The 14,422-nt window shown below is 33.3% G+C and overlaps 1 protein-coding gene across 3 annotated transcripts; it reads left to right on the top strand.

Annotated features, from left to right (window-relative positions):
* Positions 1-3,001: 3,001 nt before the first annotated feature.
* On the top strand, positions 3,002-14,270 carry LOC123693984 (glutamyl aminopeptidase). Of its 3 annotated transcripts, XM_045639266.1 has the most exons (18): positions 3,002-3,142; positions 3,869-4,072; positions 4,585-4,946; positions 6,342-6,477; positions 6,650-6,926; positions 7,861-8,031; positions 8,164-8,261; positions 8,593-8,727; positions 9,256-9,422; positions 9,796-9,942; positions 10,457-10,542; positions 10,810-10,940; positions 11,472-11,672; positions 11,818-11,894; positions 12,336-12,493; positions 12,676-12,805; positions 13,024-13,246; positions 14,055-14,270. In XM_045639266.1, the coding sequence occupies exons 2-18, from the start codon at positions 3,869-3,871 to the stop codon at positions 14,208-14,210; spliced, it is 2,859 nt and encodes a 952-aa protein (XP_045495222.1). In that variant the 5' UTR covers positions 3,002-3,142; the 3' UTR covers positions 14,211-14,270. The 3 variants fall into 3 exon arrangements, with proteins under 3 accessions (XP_045495222.1, XP_045495224.1, XP_045495225.1); XM_045639268.1 differs by lacking the exons at positions 3,002-3,142; positions 3,869-4,072; positions 4,585-4,946 and adding an exon at positions 5,700-6,259; XM_045639269.1 differs by lacking the exons at positions 3,002-3,142; positions 3,869-4,072; positions 4,585-4,946 and having other exon boundaries at positions 6,358-6,496.
* The last annotated feature ends 152 nt before the right edge of the window (positions 14,271-14,422 follow it).

A 14,422-nucleotide genomic window follows, 5' to 3' on the forward strand; every position in this document is an offset into this window, starting at 1 on the left:
TACCTATGGGTCAAATGATAAGGATAATAATTATGTTCTGATAATATTACCTAAGTAGGCTCCCTTTGTACCTAAAGGTCTCAGCACACATATGGGATCGGAAAGGGATCGTAACCGTAGCGCCTTTCGCCTCGCTGTCAACCAGGCGTCAACCTACCGTATGCACGTGACGAAAGCGTATCAGTAGCGCCTGTACGTCAACTCGGCTACGGCTAGGCGACACCGGCATTACGCCTAAAAACGGTAAGTACGGCATGTCGTAGCAGGCAGAGACGTAAGCGCGGAGACGGAGAGACGTAAGCGCGGGGACGGAGAGACGCGGTAAGCGCGGGGACGACGAGCCGTTAGCGCTGGAATAGCAAGTTCGGAGCCCGTTCCGAGGGGAGGCGATTACGTTACTATTCCGATTAGTGTGCGTTGCAGTAGGGAGTTTAATACAAATCATTCTGAACGGCTCGAGGCGATACGGTTACGATCCCTTTCCGATCCCATATGTGTGCTGAGAGTTGAGACCCTTATCGTATACATAACCGTTCATTAATGGTTCATTTTCTTTAATACATCCTGTAGGATGTATCTCATAATTTAGGTGGTAGTCATTCATGGAGTACCTACTTACCTACTCATACCTAACATTTTTTTTTAAACTTAAGAGCTTTTTAAAATTTTAATTATCACACTCTTACCTATACAATAAAACAATTATCATGAATAGTGAAATTATGTTACCCAAGTAGTAGTGAGATAGTTTCTTAATTTTGATTCATTTCAGATTCCTATCAGCTAGAAGATTATATTATCGTGTTTTTATCCTTTTTATATATCTGTCTTGATAAATAGTTGAAATGAGATATAAAATATTTTATTGGTTTTAAACTATCATGCATCAATTTAATCTTTCATTCCTGTTCCAATAGTCGCTGCAGTATCTAATACTTTTGAGTGATTTCCGATCTAAAGGATTTTGTTGACTTATTTATGCGCGGAAGAATATCTACTCAACCATCTCTCCATGAGAATTTTAAGAAGTCAGTAAAAACACATATTCGGCAACGGTTTTTCGAGATGATATCGCTTTATGGAAAGTGAAAGGTAATCTATTCAATTAAGTTAAATTGAACTTCCTAGTGTTGCATTAATCTGAAATTTTATAATTTTTCAATTAGTCTGGTTATTAATAGAAAGTTAAATGTAAAATTTTAGATTAGCAGTACATAGTGGTGTATCTATTACGAAGTCAGAAAAAATCATCTTTATAACCTAATTTTTCAAATGTACCTACTTCATGGTTCATATAGGGCCATTATGCAGTTAAGGTATTTGAATAATTAATTGCAATTGTAACAAGGTTACATTAGCGATAAATTCAAATTCAAATTCAAATTCAAATTCAAATTATTTATTTGTCAGAATTGTGGTGATACAAGGTCACATGATTTAATTAATAAGATAGTCCACACAATTCGCCAATAATTGGCATACAAATTTTTCAAGAATACATCACAGATTATATAAATATACATACATTAAAATATAACATTAAAATTAACTATTTAAAAAATTCATTTAAAGAATAAAAACATTTTTCCGCTAACCATATTTTCAATTTTCTATGCATTACATTTTTTGGCATTTCACGCAGTTCTTTAGGAATGTGATTAAATACCTTTATGCACATCACACTAGCATTGTTTTGAAAAAGTTTAGATTTACAGTTTGGCATCAATAGGCGAGTAGGATCCCTAAAACCCAATTGTGAATTGTTTTTGGTTGGTTTGAAGAGTTCACCGTGCTTTTTTACAAACATACATATTTCCAATATATACAAACTAGTAAGTGTTAAAAGACGTTTTTCTTTGAATTGAGGTCTGCAAGAATCAAGAGGACCAATATTACACAGAGCTCTTATACACTTTTTTTGTGCGAGAAATACGTTGGAAACATTGGTAGAGTTACCCCAAAATATTATCCCATATCTTAAAACTGAGGTAACGTAGCTGTGATATGCAGTTAGTGCAGCATTAAAAGTTACAGTTTTTCTCAACCTTCTCAACGCAAACACAAACCTGTTCACTTTCCCAGCCATCGCTTCGCCATTATATATTATATACATTATAAAGCCATTTAAGTAGGACAATGTTGAATATTTGTCATCAATTTTTCATACAATAAATATAAAATCATAGGTTCGCATAGTAAATGGATAATATGTAAACATTAAATTAAACATTAAAAAAGTAAGATATTTAAGTTAACAAAATTAAATATTATTTTAAGCACAGTACTAAGTAAATACCTACACAATAACATTTGGCTGATTGAGGTTTTTGTACGTGAAGATCATTCGAACCTAATCGAAAATGCTAGAGAAAACAATTGCCACGAGGGTGGCCAATCCATGAAAATGGTATAAAAATTGTAGGTAGACAAGAATGACCATAATACATAGGTACTATATAACATTGAGATATACCATCTATGGAAATGTCTTCTGAATAAATTACAAAAAAAATTGTAGGTACGATATCACTGAAATCAAGCATGCTAACATATTACATGATAAGCAAATAGAGAATAAAAACTTGCTGAAAGTTTTAAACCTATTTGATATAAAAATATAATAATATTATCTACTTGTATACGATAACAAGCGTTATGTGAAAAAATAAAATGGGTGTTGTAAATTAATTAGATATGCATTTAACAAGCAGATAGAGCTGTTACTTTGATTGAAATTGGTCATACAATTTCAAACCCCTGGCTTGCTTGAATATTTTTTAAATAGAACAAAATATATGATGTGCGTAAGACCCACATCTAAGTAATTACATTTAAATATCACAGCTAGGTACATCAATATTTATAAACTTATTTGCGTATCATCATCTTGTATACTTTACACGCTCATAACACTAACTTACTAATAGGAACTTTGTAAGTTATTATGTAAGCAAACTCCCACCACTACCTACCGTGCTTCTCTTGTTATAGGTAGTATTGAAATGTTGTAATTTTTGTTGCGCATTTGGATTTCTTTGCACAGATCATTGCGTTTGTTGAGCGACGTTTGTGTCAACTGTGAAATTGTTCCTAAGGTTAATTGTGTTTATGGCTCACGGTGGAAAGTGAATTTTAAGTGACGGTAAGTGAAATTTATTGCTTCTAAGTACCCGAGATAGTAGTTACCTGTTGAGTTATGTTATGTCTAAAGGCACACGCGCTATAAAATTATATACCTAATAGCCAGAAATTCAGTAAACCACACAAGCTAAAATTATTTTAAATAAGGCGATTCTTCGAATACCCTCGTGTTATCTACATGAATTACTGGCAGTCAACTTTATAAAACAAAAAAGAATATGTAAATAATGCAGCTCAATATTTAATTAGGAGATAGTTTAAAAAGCCAATTTATCATTTCATTTCCTAAAATATGAAAGTGATGTTAAAATGGATAGAATTGTAACCTGTGGCTGTAAAAATACGAACAAAGCCATTTCACATTACATAGTTTAGTGGATATTTCTCTTGGACAATAATTATTGGGCGATAGCATGGTTTACCTACCTACGTAATGGGGCCGCCGCGGCCGGCCGCGGCCGCTAGACGGTGCCGAACCTAGACCATACTTGCTCTAGTGCGTAAGATTCTGACTACTTACTTATATCTTTCTTATGAATAGAGTGGGAAAATTAGCCTTTTTGGTTGCCTGGTGGTAAGTGGGGTTTTTGGATATATTATGGACGGAACTGAATCGACTTAACTATCTCTGTTTTACTGATTGACTTGCGTAAGATTTCCTGCAGCACAATAAACCTACGAACTACTTTTTCGTCACATTAATAATACAATTAAATGTTTTTTTCAGATGACGCCACAACTTTTGAAGTGGGTTTATAATAATAAAGTAGTTGTAATATTAGCAATTACGACATTTAGTTTTTTTGTGTGTACCGTTGCATTATCTACTCGCAAGCTGAATACAGTTTGTATACCGATTGACAACGAAAGACAAAATATATTTAATAAATCTTCATACATATTTCCTCGTGTAAATCCCCATACAAATGATGTAAGTACCTACCAACTCACAACCTCCTAAGTATTTACAATTTAATAACATTATAGGTATCTACCTACACCCAATTCTCACATATTTTCAGTAATATGTAATGAGATGTAGGTACATCAAATATTTGCGACTAAATCGTATATCATAACTACCCTCATAATAGATTTTTTCGGATTGTGAATAAACATAATTTAATATTATCAATATATTTGATACCTCATGAACAATAATAGATATTATTATTATAAACTTATAAAGGATACAGGAAAATTACGATTTTTATGCCAAGGTGATAACGAGAAAATGATCAAATGAAAACGTTCATTCAATATAATATTATAGCAGATTATCTTTACATATATTACTTTTTAGAAAATAGGACGATATAAAAGAATCAGACTACCTACTTATATTAATTAGGTACTAGAAAAAGGAGTTCCTAATGTTACCGTAGTTACTATTAATGTACCTATCCTGCAGTGTGTGATTTTAATAGTATTTTTTTATTTCAGGAAAAAAATAATATCAGACTTCCTAGGAATGTGAGACCATTAAATTACACTTTGAGGTTTTGGCCTGATTTGAAAGAGAAGATTTATCAAGGAAGCGTCACAATAACAGTGGATGTAATGGAACCTGTTAATCTTATCGAATTCCACGTAAAGGATATCAGGATTAAATTTATTTCCACTAAAACAATCAAAGGAGCAGAAGTCATATCCAACGCGACAAGAGAACTTCAGGACACGGAAAAGTATCAATTACAATATGTGGATAAACTATCTGCAGGATTGTATGAATTATTCATAGATTTTTCTGGACGACTTGACAAAGGAATCGTCGGAATGTATGCAAGCACAATGAAAAATGGCGAGTGAGTTCCAACTTAGAAAGTCCCTAATAAAAATAAATAAATTATAACAATACAAGGTATAACCGGTAAGCGGTAAGGTTATTTAAAAATATAAAATAGTTATCAGTTACTATAATTATGTACCTAGTTTTAATGAACAAAAGAGATTTTACACGTACTTCTTTAGATGGTAGTTAGTGAATCCAAAAGTTCCTTGTAGTTATTAATAAGGATAAGTTCTACTAAGCTTATAGCTGTGGTTCTGTGCTGTGGTTATAGTTTAGTGTCAACTAGAGAGTATTTTTGCCACCTTCTTTCCAGAATGTTGATTGTTGAGATTAAAGTAGCAAACCACATACCTACTTACACTTATGGCTACTATCGAAGATTAGGCAGTATTTCACACAGTTTTTTAATCTATGTCAAATCACAAGTGCGTTCGTGTGTGGAATATTGAAGCAACATATGGGCTGGTTTTGCGAAGACGCATAGAATCTATCTATAATCTAGGACTATTGAATTGCTTGTCTGTCAGTTTTTTATCGATTGCACTACGCTGAACGTGCGACGGAACTGCATAATCTCTTCCCACCATCCCCATTTCACTAAAATATTGCAAATTGTCTCAAGTAATAAAAACAAGATAAAAAAAAACACTTAGAAAATAATAGACCTCAGTACCCGGCTACACGACAACCAAAAAAAAAAAATCATCACGACTGTCACGACTCCTGTCATGAAGTGTCACCCAAATGTCATTTGTCATCAATCAAAGTGATCAAAATTCAAAAGCAAAGTGGAAATCATCTTGTTTGTTTGCTTTGGATTCGTGGTTTATTTCTATTTATTCAATTTTCAATTTACTCGATTTGCATGTTCTTCAAAAACATAATAAAACTTACTCCAGTTTGTGGTAGTATCTTATATCAATACCGACAAAGTGCATTTTGTGCAAATATTATGGAGTCCTGTAAAGTTAAACTATCTGAACGTTTATCAACATTAGTAAACCCTGTTCACTACAACTTAAAATTACATCCTGACTTAGAGGAAGGGAAATTCAATGGTGACGTCTCTATCGATGTTGTTTCTAAGCATGAAAAGAAATACTTTTGTGTTCATACTAAGTTCTTAGATATAAAAGATGTCAAAGTATTTTGTGGGCAAAAGGAGTTATTGGTCCATAAATACTTTGAGGTCGAATCGTTAGAACAACTATATATCCAGTTAGATAAAAATCTGAGTCCTGGCAACTATCAAATAAACATAGAATTTAGTGGAGATTTAACACGTAATATAGTGGGTTTTTATCTCTCGCGATTAAAAAGAGGAGGGTAAATATTTCAAAAAAAGCTTATAAAACCTCTAAAGTTAACTTTTCTGATTTTTAATAAAATTGTATGTAACTTGTTCCAGTACTATGGTGGCAAGTAAATTTCAGCCAACATATGCTCGCCAGGCCTTCCCATGTTTTGATGAGCCTGATTTTAAAGCTACATATGACATAACCCTTGTGAAGCCAATTGACTATGTAGCTCTCTCAAACATGAATGTAAGATAACTTCTTTCAGGTAATCTTTTGTAAAAGAGTTTCATTAAAATAATATATAGCAATTTGAACTCTTAATTTTGAAACTTAAGTTACATACAGTGTATTAAATAAAAAATCCACAATACTTTAAATACATCAGAATTTTTATAATCAATATTTTAACTGTTTTCAGGAAATTTCAAGGACCTTAGATTCCAAAACAAACACAGAGGAAGTCACCTTTGCAACAAGTGTGCCTATGTCTACATACTTAGCATGTTTTGTTATATGCAATTTTGACTTCAAAGAAACGACAATAAATGCTAATGGTATAGGAAAAAATTTCACGCTCAGGTCATTTGCTCAAAAGGATCAAACACATAAAATTGATTTCGCTCAAGATATTGGGAAGAGAGTGACTGAGTTTTATATACAGTATTATGAAGTGCCATTTCCACTGCCAAAACTTGGTAAGAATTTGTATTGTTTAAGTAAATATGAAATACATGCAGGCTAACAGCCACTTTCTTATAGTACATACTTTTCACATAAAATATCACAAAGGTTATGTTTATTGTTATGTTCATTTTAATATTAAATTTGTTTATTACTGACTAGCTGAGCTCCGCGGTTTTACCCACAGTACTCCGCTCCTATTGGTCTTAGCGTGATGATATATTATAGCCATTTATAGAGGAAAGCTTAATAAATGGGCTATCTAACATCAAAATAATTTCTTAAAACGGATCAGTAGTTCCTGAGATTAGCTTATATTATTTAGATATGAAATTTTAAAGGTTTAATCATCATAATTAGACATCGGATTATATGCACTAACAAAATGCCAAAATATGCACTAAAAAAGGCCGAAATATGCACTAAAAACGGCTGATATGCCTAAAATATGCACAATACAAAATCAAAAAACAGCGAAGTTTTCTTAAAATTAAGTATAGTTTATGTGGCAATATACAATTAAGCTTTTTTAGCAAATTTTCTAGCGCAAATTTGTGCCGTTTTTCACCCGCAAGCCCAGTGTTGCCACCTTTTCGGGGTAAATCTGGGCCTTTTTTGGAATTCAACCCGTGTTTTAAGTTTTTAGCCCCAAAAGGGTAATCTAGCCCTGTTTTCAATGGCTCAAAATTTACTTAAATGGAGCCCATTTCGTAATTTTTTGCCATTTTACCATGCCAAAATAGTGTTTGTTTACTCGCTGAGCGTTCTGATTGGCTAATAAAGGTTTATCAACCAATTAAAACTCCCGCTACTTAACGAAATATGCACGATTGGAAGAAAAATGCTAAAATATGCACTAACGGCGTAATTAGCGAGTTATATGCATTTGCATATGCAAACATGCAAATGCATATAATCCGATGTCTAATCATAATATTATCTTTACAGACATGATTGCTATTCCGGACTATGTATCGGGAGCAACTGAACATTGGGGACTGATCACTTATAGAGAAACTTCCTTCCTAGTTGATGTAACGAAAGCATCATCAAGGAACAAAATCAATGTAGCGAATACCATTGCTCATGAATTAGCTCATATGTGGTTCGGTAATTTGGGTGAGTGTTGTGAGGTTTGTAATAGTAAAAACTATTACAAAGTATTGAATAAAATTTCTACAAATATGTGCAGAATTTAACAAATTCACTGTCTTCTATTGGGCTTATGTGGTAATTGTTATTTTATTCCAGTAACTATGAAATGGTGGGATGAAGTATGGTTGAATGAAGGTTTTGCATCATACATGCAGGTTAAAGCATTGAATTTTATTGAACCTTCTTGGACAATGGTAAATATATGTATACTTGTTCAATATTTTTCGACAAAACTTAGGCCGGTTGCAGAGCTTGACCGACCATCAGTGTGTACGTCAGTCGCGCTTGTCATATGTATGGAAATTCATAAAACCGTTCATAGCTAGACCGACCATTGCGTATTGTAATATGTATTAGTGTAATGATATTGTTTAGTCATACACATTGTTGATGCATATCGTCAGGACCAATGGTACACACCAACGGTCGGTGAAGCTCTGCAACCGGTTTTAATATATGTATTTAAACAAAAATAATTTGGGTTTTATTTGTGCTTGATTAAATTTATAAATATTTCTGTTTCAGTTGGATCAATTTTTGACAAGGACTCTTCATTCAGTTTTAGTAACTGATGCTAAACTGTCAAGTCATCCGATTGTTCAAACAGTGGAGACACCAGATCAAATAACTGCTATATTTGACTCTATTTCTTATAACAAGGTAAATTAGTTTACTTAAATTTATAAGAAACTAGTGGTCCGCCCCGGGTTCACCCGTGGTACATAATATTTCGCAATAAAATGCCTATGTCCTTTCTCAGGTATCAAAATATCTCCATACCAAATTTCATGCAAATTAGTTCAGTAGTTTAGGCGTGATTGAGTAACAGACAGACAGACAGACAGAGTTACTTTCGCATTTATAATATTAGTATGGATTATATTTTTTGAAGTGAAACTTCTTTAGTCGCATTGTAATGTCGCGTGTAAAATTTCAACGTCGCGTCATGGCATGATCGTCACAACGTAAGGCGATGATTTTGGTATCTTTGAATATTGCCAAAGAAGTTTCAGTTCTGACACTTGTGCTTGACACAAACGCTCTTTCTTAGTAAATCTTGTGTTGTGAAAATTTGAAAATATTATAAAGCATGAAGCAATAATAATAACTGTTAATGTTGATTTTATTTTTAGTTCAAATTTTACTAAATCTATTTTCGATATAAAATGTATTTTTTTATTATTACAGGGAGCATCTGTTTTGAGAATGTTAGAAGGATTTATAGGAGAGGAAAACTTCCGTAAAGGTGTATCAGAGTATCTACAGAAATATAAATTTGGAAATACTGTGACACCAGAGCTATTGATGTGCTTAGAACCACACTTTAAAAAGGATAGCTCAAACTTAAGTTTACAGTGAGTAGTAACATTTTGATGATATAAATAAAAATAATGATATTAGACACTTCACATTTCTTCATTTTGATTTCTCTTTAAAAATATAATTATGTTTTTTTCGTATGTCAAGCCTCAAGGCAATGAATTGTCCACTATTTCAGCTTTGTTGGAATGTAACTCTGAATGTTTTCACATCATATGAATAAAAACCGACATGTCGAAGAATTAAAAAGTTCGACGACATCTGTCATCCGCCAACCCGCACTTGGCCAGCGTGGTGGATTATGGCCTGTACCCTCATGGCCAGTGGCCAGTGTCCCAGCAGTGGGAACGTATATGGGCTGATGATGATGATTAATAATTTTAACTGAATTTTATTTTTGTTTCTAAGGTACATAATGGATACCTGGACTAAACAAATGGGTTATCCACTTGTAAATGTGAAACCAAAAGCAGGAAGTAAAAATATTTATGTTTTAACACAATCAAGATTTCTTTTGGATCCAAATGCTTCTTATAGTGATGATTCTGACTTTCAGTGAGTATTTAATTATTTTAAAACAAGCGGTCCGCCCCGGCTTCGTCCGTGGTACATATTTACGTTTTCTCTACATAAGAACTATCCTCGTACTTCAGGGAATATAATAAAAAAGGAATTATCGAAATCGGTTCAGCCGTTCAAACGTGATGCCGTGACGACGCGAAACGGGTTTCATTTGTATTTATATAGATTTATTTGTTTAAGTATAATTATAATTATTTAATAAAAAATTAATCTAAGATTTATGATACAATGACTACAGTAATACAGTGTTCTCACACTATGATAAATATGTAATACATTTTTAAGCTATTGCATAGCTTCTATCACGGGCCTTGAGCGCGGGGACCGAATCCAGAAATTCCGTAACGAAAAAACCTCACGCTCCCCCCCCACGGGGACGGGCACGGAGGTGTAGCTTGGAGACATAGCATGCAATAGCTTTACCGCGGCAGTCCCCGAGAGCCACACGTCTTTTTTATTTTAAATTGTCTTTAATTTTTTATTCCAGCTACAAGTGGTTTATTCCTATCACTTATACTACAAACAAAGGACAAAATGAAAGTGTCATGTGGTTCCCAGATACTGCAGAAAGTGGTAAGAATACTATTTTCTTTTTGGTAGTAATTTATTTTATTGGTATATAATTTTAGGAATCCATATATTAATAACTCAGGCCCCAGAATCACAGACACAATAGAAAATCTATTATGTCGGGCCGGTTGGGGCTCAATGGGTTAATAACTTAATATAAAGTTGAACATAAGATAGTATTTTATTTTCTTATCTCTGTGTTAAGTGTAAAAAAGTATGTATAAGAAAAGATTAACATATATTGTATTAAAATAAGCATATATTTTTCAGTTGAACTAACACTTTCTGAAGAAGATGAATGGATAAAAATCAACAACAAGCAAGTGGGATACTATCGAGTTAATTACCCAATAGATATGTGGGAAAAACTCATGGAACAACTTCAATCAAAATCTGAAAAGGTGAGTTATCTTGTTTGCTACATTATACTATTTATTTAAGGCATTTTTATTTGATCTTTGCAGAAGTTTTTTTGTAAAAGTAAACTGCGACAGATTTTATATCTACATTATTAAATTATTTAGCTAGTACATAACTACATAGCTGTGCCGTGCTGTTTAACCCGTAGACGAAAATAAAGCCAAGTAAGAGCTAGCGCGCAAGAGCAACTTTTGTCTCCGCAACTATTTTGTCTCTCCCATGAACTCTATGGGCTAGTAAGAAAGTACGCGCACGTAGCGACGCAACTTCCCATAGAGTTGATGGGAGAGACAAAATAGTTGCGGAGACAAAAGTTGCTCTTGCGCGCTAGCTCTAATGCTGTAAAGTTTCATCCAAATCCGTCCTGTGATTTATGTCACTCGTGAGATATTCTTTTGCCTTTTCATTGACCGTAACATTTGTACATTACTAAAAATCTACCACCTCTATCTCCCTTTATTTATATATTAACTAAAATTTATTATGTTTATATATACATATATCTATTTCAGCTTTCAATATCAGACAGAACACATATTTTAAATGATGCCTTCGCTTTAGCAGAGGCTGGTCACTTACCGTACGATATAGCTCTGAATCTCACGACCTACCTCACAGGAGAAAAGGATTATGTGCCCTGGGATAATGCTGCTGCGATATTTAATAAGTTGGCCGATAGATTATTCAATACAAAGGATTATGATAATTTAAATGTATGTATTTTTAGCTTTTTCTTGTATGTATGGTTCTCATATAATTAATATAATACGATTTTTTTGTGTAAATGAAGCTGTAATTAAATTTAATTGAAATAATTGTAGTCAAAGGAATTAGTTTTTAAAATACTTTTATTTTCAGGAATATGTCCAGCATCTTGTCAAACGACTCTATTTGGAGCAAAGTTGGGAAAAGACCGACTTGGGCGTTATAGAAGGGTAAACATTTTTTTATAATTTTTATAGCTATTAAAATGTATCTAAAAGCTACAATTAAAATTTTATAGTAGAGGATTTTTTTTCTCTTATTTAATTGTAAATATCGGTAATATATTGTTAAAACATAATAACAACCGACATTCGTCTGGATAACATAATTTTATTTTGTAAGAGACTAGCTGCTCCGCGCGGTTTCACCCCCGTGTCTCCACTCCTGTTGGTCGTAGCGTGATGATATATAACCTTCCTCGATAAAGCCCATTTATCTAACACCGAAATAATTTTTCAAATCAGACCAGTAGTTCCCGAGATTAGCGCGTTCAAACAAACAAACAAACTCTTCAGCTTTATAATATGAGTAAAGATACATCAAAATACTATTCTAAACTCTAAAAAAAAGTTTGCAACTTATATGTTTTTATTGAATTGCCTCTTTTATAGTCTCCTACGCACCAAAATACTCGCTTTCGCCACTTCCTACGGTTTGCCGGACGCTGTTAAAACTGTGCGGGAAATGTTCTTAGCTTGGCTCGACTCGTACGGTACTGCGAGTGCAAAGAACATCGAGCCGGAATTACGTGATTTTGTATATGTACAAGGTACTTATTTGATATTATGTATAATGAAAATTTCTTGGGTATTTGCTGGTAGAGTAAATAAATTTATTTGTAAGTTCTAAATAAGTTTACACTTCTGTCGGCAGTCATTACTACTGCTTGCTTTTTTAACTATGGTAATTTTGTTAATTTTTTTGTAACTATTGTCATAATTTATGTTAAAGGAATGAGGAATGCTTCAATGGAAGAATGGGATAAGTTATGGCGCATTTATCAAATGGAGGAAGATGTACAGGAACAAACCAAAATTAGAACAGCATTAAGCGCTCCAAAGAATGTGGATATACTCAGGAAGTATGGATAAAATTTTAACATTTTTTTTTATCTGTAAACTATTTTTGTCTAGATAAAAAAAAGTATCATGCATTTAAAAAATAATTAATTTAATATTTCTCTCTATTTTTGCAAGTAAAGTTATTTAGAATAGATGATTCGTTGAATTTTGAACACAGATATAAATGTAAAATTTAAAATCACTACAATTTTTTTCTAATACTTGCCATCTCTTTTAGATATTTAGACCTAGCGTGGGACGAGAAAAACATACGCAGTCAAGACTATTTGAATGTACTGAGTATTATAAGTTCGAACCCCCATGGGACAGCGTTAGTTTGGAATGAAGTTCGCACGAATTGGCCACGGTTGGTCGACAGGTTCACTCTGAATAGCAGATATCTGGGCAATATCATACCTAGCATTACCAGTTCGTTTAATACGCAAGAAAGATTGCAAGAGGTGTGTATTTTATTTCCTTGCTTTTAATTTTCAAATGAAATTTTTTATGAATTGAAATACAGGGTGTCCCACTATCGGTATACTAAGCGCAAAGGGACTTGTACTTTTTCATACAATGATCACGTAAAAAATACTCAAACAACAAAAAAAAAAACTTGAGCGATGTTAAGGGACATCCGGATGGAACGAAGTGTTAAGTTAGAGAGAGACAGACAGAGAACCACGCACACGCCGCACGGCTTACAACTCTAGCAAAAAGTGTCGTGACAACTTTTCGTAAGAATTTTTTCCGTCTAGCCCCCTTTCACAACGCGCGATAAGGAACTTCGATCCAATTACGTCAAAAAATTTTTGCTCAATTTTTCCTTAATGGGAATTTTGTGTTTCACATGCGGGTGGCAAAGTTGGGCGGGTTGCTTGTTAGGGGTGTACACATAGAGTTTTAAGAATTCATCTACATATTTGAAAAAAAAATGCGTCTGGAATTTTATAAGCATTTTTTACGTACTCACAGTACGCAAAATTTCCTTTGAGCTTAGTATACCGACGATGGGACACCCAATATATTGTAACATACAAAGCTGTGGGCTCAATTTAGTATAAATATAAGGTGATTATATAATTTTATAGAAATGTGAACACATTACAATAGCCATAAAAAAACCTTCTGATACTTTCGAACGTTTAAAATGTTAAAATCATTATTTCAATATTTTTTAATATATCTGATAACTCATGGTTATTTATTAACTACGTTGAAAATAAACTTTATTTTCATGAGCATAGTAACCATGATGCTTTCTTTCAGATGGAGGCATTCTTTGAAAAGTACCCAGAAGCGGGTGCCGGAGCTTCAGCGCGTAAAAGAGCGCTTGAAACTGTTCAAAATAATATTAAATGGTCTTCTCAGTATAAAGATGTTGTTGCGTCGTGGCTGGAGAATCGTCTAAAAACAATCGAATAATATTTATATTTCTATAATAATATAGTACTTAATACCTAATAAATAAAGTATGAGTTTAAATTGCATTTTATTTCTATTCAAAGTACCAACAACGTACCTGCCTGTTATAGGTCTGTGTGTAGTATCTGTGAAAAAGTCGAAATAGTGACGTCACAGAAGATGGCGTGAATTTGTGAAGTCATTCGCTTGTGTAAAAATGACGTCACTCCACT

This window comes from Colias croceus, chromosome 8, assembly GCF_905220415.1.
Source record: "Colias croceus chromosome 8, ilColCroc2.1".
NCBI lineage: Eukaryota > Metazoa > Arthropoda > Insecta > Lepidoptera > Pieridae > Colias > Colias croceus.